This window comes from Calypte anna, chromosome 28, assembly GCF_003957555.1.
Source record: "Calypte anna isolate BGI_N300 chromosome 28, bCalAnn1_v1.p, whole genome shotgun sequence".
Lineage (NCBI taxonomy): Eukaryota > Metazoa > Chordata > Aves > Apodiformes > Trochilidae > Calypte > Calypte anna.
The window spans coordinates 1,393,240-1,405,283 of NC_044273.1; the positions used below are offsets into that span (position 1 = coordinate 1,393,240).

General features: G+C 44.0%; 1 protein-coding gene across 3 annotated transcripts in view; it reads left to right on the forward strand.

Moving 5' to 3' along the window:
- Nucleotides 1–367: 367 nt before the first annotated feature.
- Nucleotides 368–12,044, forward strand: part of RANBP3 (RAN binding protein 3) — a 43,084-nt gene continuing 31,407 nt past the window's right edge. For 2 of the 3 annotated variants that reach the window (XM_030466361.1, XM_030466359.1), the window contains exon 1: nucleotides 389–451. In XM_030466361.1, coding sequence (XP_030322221.1) covers nucleotides 430–451 — 22 coding nt within the window. In that variant the 5' untranslated portion in view covers nucleotides 389–429. Of the gene's footprint in view, nucleotides 452–12,044 lie in introns of all 3 variants that reach the window. The other variant, XM_030466358.1, reaches the window with a different exon arrangement.

Below are 12,044 nucleotides of genomic sequence, written 5' to 3' on the forward strand. Positions count from 1 at the left end.
TTCTGGCTGCCCAGGCCACCACAAGCCACTCTTCAGTGCAGGTTCCGTGCTACAGAGCTTCTCCAGACACACCAGAGTGGTCCTGGTGACCCTGGCAGCCCTTTAGGTGCCTTTGCCCAGGATCTGCTCCTTGCAGCGGTTGCACTGATGAGCCCGAACCTCCCTTCCATCCTCAACATTCTGAGATTCCCTAACTGTGAACTGAATTCCCCTCCCTGACTCCCAGCGCGGGTCAGGACCCGATCCTCCCCTCCCCTCCCCTCCCCAGCCCTTCCCTCCGCTCCCGCGGTCCCGCGGAACTCCCGCCCCGCGCACGCGCCCCAGCTCCCGCCGCGGCGTTAAAACCCGCGCAGGCGCCGCGCGCAGCGTTCCGCGGGGTGGGAGCCGTCCGGCCGCGCGATGCATTGTGGGCGCGATTGAGGAAGTAAAATGGCGGACCTAGCGAACGAAGGTAGGCGGGAGCTGGCTGCGCGCAGCCGGACCGGCACCGGTACCGGGCTACCTACTCACCCACCCTTCCCTCCGCCGCCGCCCGCCCCGAGCCCGGCCCCGCAATCCGCTCTCGGCCGCTCTCCCGCTGCGGGGCCGCCCTTGGGAGCGCCGCCTCCGTGCGGCCTCTCCGTGCCCCGGCACCTCTGGGACGAGCGGCCGGACAAAGGAGCTCCCGGTCCGGCCCGGTCCGGCCCGCCCGCCGGGCTCCCCCGCTGCCCTTTCCCCTCAATCCCTGCGGGGAAGCCGCCGGGGCCCCGGTGCCTCCCGCGGGCGGTGGCTCCGAGCTGCCCCGGCGCGGAACGGGCCCGCCGGTGCTGGAGCTGGGCCCGGAGCGCTGCGGTTCTGTCCCGGGCCGTATCAGAGCCGCTTCCTCTCCCTTCTTGTGCTGCTGCTTCCTGGGGTCATGGTCTGCAACTTTAGGGCTGGTTTAAATCTTTCCTTAATTTCCACGCGTGTTAATCCTTCCCGTCCTTAAGGCAGTAACAGAGGTGGTGTGGTAAGGCTAGGGGAGGTGTGATAACATACAGGTTATTTTTAAGCTGAAAACTTTGAAGTAAAGAAATGATGCTCTCGTTCTTTTCCGGAGAGGTTAGGAAAGCAGGGGCTGCAGTCCTGTAGGGTTCGGGTGTTCTGCTCCCAGGGTGAGTGACAGGGAGCAGCAACAGCTTCCCTTTGGGAATGAGTTTCCCTTTGGGAATTGACTTCCCTCCGAGCCTCCAGGGAGCCCCCAGCCTGCTCTGTTCCTTCTCAGCTGATGAAAGAGGGATGGAAATGTCTGAAGGAATCAAATGAAAGCGTGTGAGGCCCCTTCTCTCAAAACTGTTTCTTCTGTATGAGGGGCCAGTCACAGTTCTGATATTAACATTAAACAGCAGGAAGCAAGGATCTGTTGGAGCTTTAGAAGGTGAAGTCTGCAAACAGCTAAGCACCTGATGGCCCTGAAGTTGTCTGACAGAGGCAGGGATGCTGCACGTCTCAGGCTGTTGACTCTGAAACTCAGAATGAGCTCTTAGTGCCCGAAGAGGCCCCTGTGAGTGATCTCAAGGATAGCAGCAAAGATTGAAGTATGTAATGACTGTTTGTATGAAATCTAATGACAGGATGGAAATACTGTCATTCTAATTACCTTGTAATAGATTTTTGATGGTTTGTTGTGTTCTTTTAGAACCAGAAGGTTGGGAATGTTTATTTTTAGTACAAGCCCTTCAGTTTACCTGCCCATTCTAGTAGGAAACTGCAAGCTCAGTGCTGAATTCCAAGTTACTGATATTTATTACAAATCTTGATGCTGACCTGTCTTGTGCTTCTGCCCCTGCCTCTACATTTCTGCAGAATTATGTAGACTCTCTGAGGGGCAGGGAAAAGTCTGATGCAGTCATTTTTTTTCATCCAGTCTTCCTTTTTCTCTTCAGACCCTTACCTGGCTCCAGTGATTTCCCTCTCCTGGTAGTCTCTGCAGTTTGTTCTTGCATATCTTCCCAGAGCTGTCATCTTCATCCTTTGCTATTCTGTTTCTTGCAATCAGGATGTGATTTAGTCTTTCATAAGATAAAACAAGATCACCTTGCTTCCAGTTTATTGTCTGTTCTGCTCATTCTTCCATCATTAGGTGCACTGCCTGATATTAAGTGTTCTTTCCTTCCATTCCATTTTTGAGGCATCAGTTCTTTGTGTACCAGTGCACATACCATGGACTTTCAGGAACTGACATCCTAATGCTGAAAATCTGTGGATTCCATTGTCTTTTCACTTGTCTCTGACATGGCAGTGATGTCCTCAGGTGGCTTTGATTATTTTCTCCTCATTGCAGTCTGGTACATTCAGGTATTTTCATTCAGATGTATGAACTGACTGGCTTGGTTCTGATAATACTTTGATTTTCTGCTTCCTATCAGTCTTCTCTTGTTTGAAGTACTGGCTAGCTCAGTGTTGGTGTTCACAAACCAGGCATGGCTAAAACAGAGCTCTTGGATATTCTTTAATCTTGATTGATCTGTACAACTCTGCTGCCTCACTCATCCTTTGGTGTGAAGTGAGAAGCTCAAAGGTGACACAAGCACCTAGAAAGAGGTTTCAGTCCTTCTCACAGAGGGTTTTTGTGTAGTGTGTTTGACCAATAGCTTTTCTTGTCTCTTCATGCAGGTGAAACTCAGTGAGACTCTTCCCCACTTGATTCCTGCAACAAACCTTACTCTGGCCTTGAAAAAGGTTCTGTTCTGTGTCCTTCCACCCTCCTGATTCAAAGCTCCTTTAACCCATGGCTTTTACCTTTGTTTCAGTTCATTCATTGGTTTTTCCTTTTCCAACAATAAATTTGTTACCTTTACCTTCTAGATCCTGACCTGTCTCTCAAGTGTGTCTTAAACCCCCCCTGAGGTGTCACTGCTGCCCCCAGGTACCCAGCAACCAATGTCCTTTAAGCCTTCAGGCTGCTTTAATCTTTCTGGGATGCAATTTTTCAAGGCTTCAAGCATTTCCTCTTAATATTCTTGTGACTACTTCATTTTCTTCATTCTAACTGTTCCTGGAATTTTTGCCACTCACTTGTCTTTCCTTTTTCTCTAGTGAGCTGGTGAAACTGTAAAGCTGCCTCTCTGTAGTGGTTTGGTGACAAGCTGTATGGTGACAGAAGAAAGTTGTTGGATTAAGGGGGTTCTCTACTGCAGAGAAGAATGCAGAAGGGTGACGTGGTCCAAGAGTCACTTTTCAAAGTTATACTTTGAACTTTCTTAGAAATAGGTCCAGATCTTGACATTGCCCCTCACCAGGAGAGGAGATGTGCTGGGAAGTGTGGAGCTAATGAAGAGGAAGAGAGAGTAACTTCTGCATGAAGTTTGGTCAAAATTGGCAAAAATTTAGTGACATTGTGATAGAGGCCTTGGGACTGGCATTGTGAGAAGTCTGATATCAAAACCCAGGATTTAGGAATGGTTGGCACTATTGCTGTTGTTACTATTGCATAAAATCACCATATTCTGAATGGTATTAGAATTCTTCTCTGAAATCTTTGATGTGATGCTCTTTGGTGTTCTGACTGGGTCACATCTAAAGCTGATAACTTCATTCCAGTGAAGTATTGTGGAGAACAAGACAACTTCTCATCAGGCATAGATTTGCATAAACCTGAATGCTTTTCTCATTAACTTGCTCTTAATAGACAAACAAATGTGTGGCTGTGTATTAGCTTGCTGCTGAAGCCACTCTTGAGACAATGGGCTCTTCTTGTCCTGAAAATGAATTCTTTATCACCTTTCAGCCACCAAAAAAGTACAATTTTTTTCTCAGAGCTAAAACTTGATGGCTTTCTTCACACTTCCCTTTCAGGAGAAAAGGAAAAAACCTGGCAAACCCTCTCCTTAGACACCACTCCATGCTCTGTGAAATTGCTTAGCATGAGTTCCTGATGATGGGTCCTGGAAACACAAAAGTTCTGGGCTTTAAATATGGTGTATGGAATTTTTGTCTTCAATCTGTAAAAGGCATTCTGCTTTCCTGTGCTAGCTGTGGAAGTTCTGTCTGGAAGTAGCCTCCTTACTCATGTCCTGGGAATCACAGACTGGCAGGGGTTGGAAGGGACTGGAGATCACCTTGTCCAACCCTCCTGCTAGAGCAGCATCACCTGGGGTAGATCCAGGAGCCTGTCCAGGTGGGGTTTGAATGTCTCCAGAGATAGAGACCCCACAACTCTCTGGGCAGCCTGGGCCAGGGCTCTGTTACAGTAAAGAAGTTTTTCTTTATGTTTAGCTTGAAACCCTTGTCTTCCAGTTTGTGGCCGTTGCCCCTTGCCCTGTCACTGAATGCCACAGAGAAGAGTCTGGTCCTGCCCTCCTGACACCTCCTCTTTAGATACTTCTAAGCATTGATGAGATCCCCCTTCAGTCTTCCTCCTCAGGAGACAAAAAAATGAAGGGTTTGAGGGTGAACAAGAACATGGGATGTTTTCTTCATAAAAAGCAGTTTATCAGAGTCTTGAAAATGGGACAGAAGTATCTTTTTTCCTGATGTCAGTTATATTCACCACAACATCACTTGGTCCAGTCGTGTTTCTTGTGCTTTCTGATGTGCAGTGTGATTGGACTTTGCTTGTGGGCTCTTTTTTAGAGATGAGATGCTGGTGTGGAGTCTGTTTGTAGCTGTTGGAAAAAAGGAGAGTCTTGATTTGTTATTGACACCTTTGGAATTTTATAATACTACAAAGTGCCTGAATCTCTCAATATATTTGGGGTTTAGGGTGATTATTCTGCACTTTAGAACTTAAATGATATTGAGGTGAAAAAAAATTTTGCAAATAAGCATAACTAAAGTTAACTTTGAACTGAAATTTTTCTTGACCTTCAGACAAACCTTTTTCAGGAGAGAAATTCAACCTAACCTTCTCCTTTTTAACACTTTCATTGTTCATAATTACTTTTTCTCCCAGGTGCTGTATTATAATGGATTAAAATCAGAGCAGTTGTCCTCAACTGGTGTTGCTCTTGGTGCTGAAGATTGCTTCTGCAGGCCCAAGAAAGGACTTGCTTCTCTGGGATTTTCTTAGTGTGGTGTTTATTTTTTTCTGCCTAGGTTTCCATGCAGTCAGGCACTAGTGCAGTGATAATTCTGGAGTAAATTGAAAATTAAATGTTTCAAACAGTTCTTAGCTTTGAAATGAAGTCACTTGCCTACAGTCAGTCCAGTAAGGATCTGAGAGTTGTTCTCATTCCATGGGGTCTTCTGAAGTCTAAAGATTAATTTGAGTAACCAAGGTAGATGGTGAGCTGGGTTGTGGGGTTTATGAGAGGAGGCTCAAGGAATTGGGCTTGGGCAGTGAAGGTTTTCCTGGGGCACATTTGGAGCTTTCCATGATCTAGGGGATTATTAAATGAGCTCATCACAGTGGTGTGTGTTGGAGGATGAAAGCCACAAAGTAGAACAAGAGGTTCAGACTCAGCATACAGAAAATATTTATTTTCTTCCTGTTTTTTTCTTTGTCTGGGTGTTTGTCCATAAGGACACTGGGCAGTAGGATACCCTGGGAGGCTGCTTAACCTCCATCTTTTGAAAGTTAAGCCCAGACTGGGCAACCTGATTAACCTGAGCTGACTTTATAGCTGACCATCCTTGGAGCAGGATGTTGGACTGGAGACCTCCCCTGGTCCTTTCCAGCCTGGATTATCCTGGACTCTTAAGATACAGACACCCAGCGGGCTCAGTGGCAAGGGAGAAGAATGCTCCTTGGCTTTTGTGACTGCTTTGCCATAGCATTTACTCTCTGTCTGGTAACTATATCAGAAAAACACCTCTGCAATATAGCAGGTTAGGTTTTCCTCCCATTATGTGCAGTTTTTACTGTGTCTTTTCACTTATGTGGCCTTCAAGTGTGGGTTCAAAAGGAGCATGATCCATACACTCAAAACAATTGTTGGGTTTTTCAGTAATGGGTTATTTCTTACTGCAGTGAAGATGTAAAACTCTACTGCAGAAATCACTTTTGTGGCCACTGGAGATGCCACCAGCTGCTGGGGTTGGTTGTGAATGGGTGGGGAAGGAAAACAATTCCAGATTTTGTCTGGTTGCAGGAGCCATGGTTGACATCAGAGTTGGGTCCACTTACCTGAGTTAAAGATCTCACAGTGGGACTTGGTGATGTCCCTGCCTAAGCCATTGAAACAGTATTTTAGTTTCTGTGTTGTGGTTTCCAAGGCTTGCAGACCAAGCTGGGGAGGTATAATAATAATAATAATAATCCATTCCTTTTTCTGACAGCACACAGGGCATATATTGGTAGTTAATGACTTGACAGTGGAAGATGCTAAAGGACTGTAGCCTCTGGAAGCCAACTCTTGAGTTTTTTGTAACTCCTGATGCAGTTTGAAATGTCTGAAACTTTACAATAAACTACAGGAAAAAAGTTCTGTGGATTCCATTACTTTTCAGGCTGGTCTGACAGCCTCCCACCATTCAGGAGAAACAAAGTGGTTTGTGTATATTCCAAACCTTCAGATGGGGACCTGGTGTCTCTAGGACACTGATCACTGGAGGTCTTTCCTTCTGACATTCCTGGGCTTTCTCAGAACACCTAAACTGAGGCTAGAAAAGACATTGTTTCTGCATCTCCAGCTCCTTGTTTTGCTGTGTTTCTCTCTGCTTGTCTGGAGAAGAACCAAGTCTGTCCCACAGTCTTTAAGGACTATGTGCTGTGTCTGTTAATCTGTTAGGTGAAGGTGATCTCCTGTTTTCTTACATATATTGTACCTGAAGTTTGAAGGTTCCTTCTTTTATCCTGCTTTATTATATCTTTGACTTGACAGTTCCATGGATCAGGCAGATCCATTTTACTCTTGATTGTCCTTCAGCCACCATGGTAGAACAGAAGCATCCTCATGAGAACATCCCTGTCCACCTCTGATGTTGGCTAAGTACAAACAGCAGTTTCATTCTTGTGGAATAGCACTTAATGAGCTGCTATGTTCCCCATGTAAGGAAAAAAAGAACTACCTAACATAAGCATTTTTCTTCTATAAGAATATAGCCAGTTGTGGTTCTTCAGGTGATAGGAAAACATGGTTTGTGTAAGTGCTTTTTAGGTAAAACATTAAATAGAAGAGTGCTCTTTATCTAGTACATGAGTGCACTCAAAAAAACCACATAACTAGGAATTGGAATTGAAAGCTGAAGCCAGACAGTTGGAATGGTAAAATTGGCAGGGAAGGTTTTTTTACCATGGGAAATACCAGGTGATCAAGGGCAAGAACACTTTGCTTTTGATGTCTTGGATGAAAATATTCCCCAAAACAATAAGGCTCAGGCAAGTAACCAGTGTTTAATGAAGGTGGACAGATCAGACACTAATCTAGTGATCCCTTCTTGTCTTGGGCTAAAATAAGGGAAATATTTCCAGCTTTGTGGTCTGACTGCAGACTTCCAAAAGGGGCTGGTGTTCCCCCTAAAGATTGTTCCTAAGTCAGCACTGGTGCAGCTGGGAGTCCTGGTGCCCTGATTGGTCTCACAGCCAGCAGAATGGTGTCATTCCCAGACTGGGAGTACAGGAGGACTGTGTTCCTTCAGTGGATAAAACCTCTCAGATATTGCAGAAGTCTCTTATCTTTTCCACCTTGACTAACAGGGTTGGTCATGGTTTGTGTTCTGTCGTCTTTTCCCAGTCTCATTTGCTGTAGCAGGACACAATATTGGATTTTTACACTGTTTCCTTCTTTGGTTTTTTTCATCCACTTTTTGTTTTTTGTTTTTTTTTTCCTATGACCTTTCTGTTGTTCTGACATCCCTGCTTCGAGCACTCAATTTGCCACAACCAGACTCCATCCCTTATTTTGTCCTGGTCCTGCCCCATCAACTTTCCATCTTCACTGTAGATTTCTTCCATCTATCCTATGCCTCCTCTGCACTTTAGTGTTGGATCTGCTTTTTATAGTGTGTTCTTCCTTCTCTCTCAATACTTCAGTCCTTTACTATTGCCCTAACAAACCAGCAGGGATTTTCTGCTTGGGCCAAATCTGTGGGATTTGGTTCAGGAGTCACTTGTATGTTGTGCATTACAGAGTCACTTTTGGGCAGAGCTCCAAAAGGGAATCATAGAATTGGCTGGGTTGGAAGGGACCTCAGAGATCATCAAGTCCAACCCTTGAACCACCGTTGCGGTTGCTAGACCATGGCACTCAGTGCCACATCCAGGCTCTTTGGAAATATCTCCAGACACGGAGAATCCACTACTTCCCTGGGCAGCCCATTCCAATGCCTGATCACCCTCTCCAGAAAGAAATTCTTTCTCATCTCCAACCTAAACCTCCCCTGGCACAACTTGAGACCCTGCCCTCTTGTCTTGCTGAGAGTTGCCTGGGAAAAGAGCCCAACCCCCGCCTGGCTCCAACCTCCTTTCAGGGAGTTGCAGAGAGTGATGAGGTCTCCCCTGAGCCTCCTCTTCTCCAGCCTCAACACCCCCAGCTCCCTCAGCCCTTCCTCACAGGAATTCTGTTGGATCCCTTCACAGCCTCCTTGCTCTTCTCTGGACCTGCTCCAGCACCTTAATCTCCTTCCTGAGCTGGGGGGCCCAGAACTGGACACAGGACTCAAGCTGTGGCCTCCCCAGAGCTGAGCACAGGGGCAGAATCCCTTCCCTGGACCTGCTGGCCACGCTGTTCCTGAGCCAGCCCAGGATGCCATTGGCCTTCTTGGCCACCTGGGCACACTGCTGGCTCATGTTCAGCTTCCTGGCAATCCAGACTCCCAGGTCCCTTTTTGCCACTCTGTGCCCAGCTTGGAGCTCCCCATGGGGTTGTTGTGGCCAAAGTGCAGGACCCGGCACTTGGAATGTTAAACCTCATCCCATTGGGATCAGCCCAACTCTCCAGTCTGTCCAGGTCCCTCTGCAGAGCCCTCCTGCCTTCCAGTTGATCCACACTCCCCCCAGCTTAGTGTCATCTGCGAATTTGCTGATGATGGACTCAATCTCCTCATCTAAATCATCAATGAAGATATTGAACAGCACTGGGCCCAACACTGATCCCTGGGGGACACCACAGCCGCCATTTTGATGCAGCCCCGTTCAGCACCACTCTCTGGGCCTGGCCCTCCAGCCAGTTCCTAACCCAGCACAGGGTGCTCCTGTCCAAGCTGCAAGAAGAACACCAATACAGCATTTTAGTGACTGGTTTGGCAGTCTGGGATAAAAGTACTTTGGAATGCATGTTATTTGTGGCTGTAATCAAAATGAAAACCAAACAGGATTCAAAGAAATGAACATCATTTGGAAGTAAAGGGTTAAAAGCTTGGACCTTGCACAAGTGGAGCCTCCTGCAGGAGGATTGTACTGGGGCTGAGGCGTTCAAAAGAGATCCCTGGCTTGTTCAGCACTGGGGTTTGAGTCAGAGCACTTTGTTGAGGATCTTTTTTACTAGATTATTTTTCATTTTTGAAATAGATGACATTACTTTCATGAACAGGGATTTTTAGGATTCAGCAATATTTGATGGCTAGAAGGACTTGGAAATTAAAGAGGGGGAAAGAGCTGGCAGAATGCTGTAGCAAGGAGCTTTATTTCATTATTATTTATTATTATTAATTTCATTATTACCTTTTGTAGAGCAAGTTATGCCAGTCTTGCAAAAAACTGGTCTGGCAGTGGTTTTGCTGGGTTATCCCTCTGAATTAAACCCACAGAAGAGTGGAAAGAGGCTTTTCCACCCTCACAAATAAACACATGGAGTTCTTGGAATAATTTCCAGAATTTTGATGTGTGTCAGGTAAAACTTCCCCTTTGCAGGTAAACGGATGGAAGAGCAGTTTCCAAATGAAGAATCTCTCCCTTTTCCCTGTATTCTGACCTAAGCTTTACAGATTCTGCATCTCATTTATGGGGAGTTTTGTGATAGCTTTTTTTTTTCTTAGATGCAAAGTAATTCTTGATAGCTTTCTATTGCTTTTCTACGGGAGCCTTTCAAGTTGTGAAAGTTTTAAAAAGAATTCATTTTATGTCTAGACTGGTTTGTCAGATTGAATAATTGGTGGAACTTTTGGGTATCAGTTTGTTAAACGTAGCAGAGCTCACTTTGGTTTATTCCCTCTATTTTTTTTTCTTTCTTTTATTTTTTTTCTTCTTTTTTTCTTTTTTCTTCTTTTTTTTCTTTTTTCTTCTTTCTTTTTCTTTTTTCTTCTTTCTTTTTCTTCTTTCTTTTTCTTCTTTCTTTTTCTTCTTTCTTTTTCTTCTTTCTTTTTCTTCTTTCTTTTTCTTCTTTCTTTTTCTTCTTTCTTTTTCTTCTTTCTTTTTCTTCTTTCTTTTTCTTCTTTCTTTTTCTTCTTTCTTTTTCTTCTTTCTTTTTCTTCTTTCTTTTTCTTCTTTCTTTTTCTTCTTTCTTTTTCTTCTTTCTTTTTTCTTCTTTCTTTTTCTTCTTTCTTTTTCTTCTTTCTTTTTCTTCTTTCTTTTTCTTCTTTCTTTTTTCTTCTCTTCTTTCTTTTTCTTCTTTCTTTTCTTCTTTCTTTTTCTTCTTTCTTTTTCCTTCTCTTTTTTCCTTCTCTTTTTTCCTTCTCTTTTTTCCTTCTCTTTTTTCCTTCTCTTTTTTCCTTCTCTTTTTTCCTTCTCTTTTTTCCTTCTCTTTTTCCTTCTCTTTTTTCCTTCTCTTTTTTCCTTCTCTTTTTCCTTCTCTTTTTCCTTCTCTTTTTTCCTTCTCTTTTTTCCTTCTCTTTTTTCCTTCTCTTTTTTTCCTTCTCTTTTTTCCTTCTCTTTTTTCCTTCTCTTTTTTCCTTCTCTTTTTTCCTTCTCTTTCTTCCTTCTCTTTCTTCCTTCTCTTTCTTCCTTCTCTTTCTTCCTTCTCTTTCTTCCTTCTCTTTCTTCCTTCTCTTTCTTCCTTCTCTTTCTTCCTTCTCTTTCTTCCTTCTCTTTCTTCCTTCTCTTTCTTCCTTCTCTTTCTTCCTTCTCTTCTTCCTTCTCTTTCTTCCTTCTCTTTCTTCCTTCTCTTTCTTCCTTCTCTTTCTTCCTTCTCTTTCTTCCTTCTCTTTCTTCCTTCTCTTTCTTCCTTCTCTTTCTTCCTTCTCTTTCTTCCTTCTCTTCTTCCTTCTCTTTCTTCCTTCTCTTTCTTCCTTCTCTTTCTTCCTTCTCTTTCTTCCTTCTCTTTCTTCCTTCTCTTTCTTCCTTCTCTTTCTTCCTTCTCTTTCTTCCTTCTCTTTCTTCCTTCTCTTTCTTCCTTCTCTTTCTTCCTTCTCTTTCTTCCTTCTCTTTCTTCCTTCTCTTCTTCCTTCTCTTTCTTCCTTCTCTTTCTTCCTTCTCTTTCTTCCTTCTCTTTCTTCCTTCTCTTTCTTCCTTCTCTTTCTTCCTTCTCTTTCTTCCTTCTCTTTCTTCCTTCTCTTTCTTCCTTCTCTTTCTTCCTTCTCTTTCTTCCTTCTCTTTCTTCCTTCTCTTTCTTCCTTCTCTTTCTTCCTTCTCTTTCTTCCTTCTCTTTCTTCCTTCTCTTTCTTCCTTCTCTTTCTTCCTTCTCTTTCTTCCTTCTCTTTCTTCCTTCTCTTTCTTCCTTCTCTTTTCTTCCTTCTCTTTCTTCCTTCTCTTTCTTCCTTCTCTTTCTTCCTTCTCTTTCTTCCTTCTCTTTCTTCCTTCTCTTTCTTCCTTCTCTTTCTTCCTTCTCTTCTTCCTTCTCTTTTTTCTTTTTCCCTTCTTGCCATTAAGGACATTGAGGTTGTTTTGAGCTCATGAAGGACAACAGAAAATAAATGCTCAGTCTTGAAATGTATTCTTATTCTTGAAGCCTAAATGCTGATGTGCTTGTTTAGCAAATAGTGTTCACTAATACTTGAACTGGAATGTCAAGTAGAAAGCAGATGTGCTCTTACATATGCAGGAAAGGACTGATCCCTCTGTTAATAATATGCATGGAATGTTTGGTTTAAATTGGAGGCCCATGGATGTTGAAGATTTGGGACCTTTTTAGAAGTTTCAGTGACAGTGAAATAAAAGTATAATGGAGTGTCAGAATTAAGTGACCTTTAAGGAAGGGGTTTGTGGGTGTCTGCAGCAAAACTTCTTTGTTTTGTGTGCAAGGAAAGGTTTTGTCTACAGAACTTGTGTG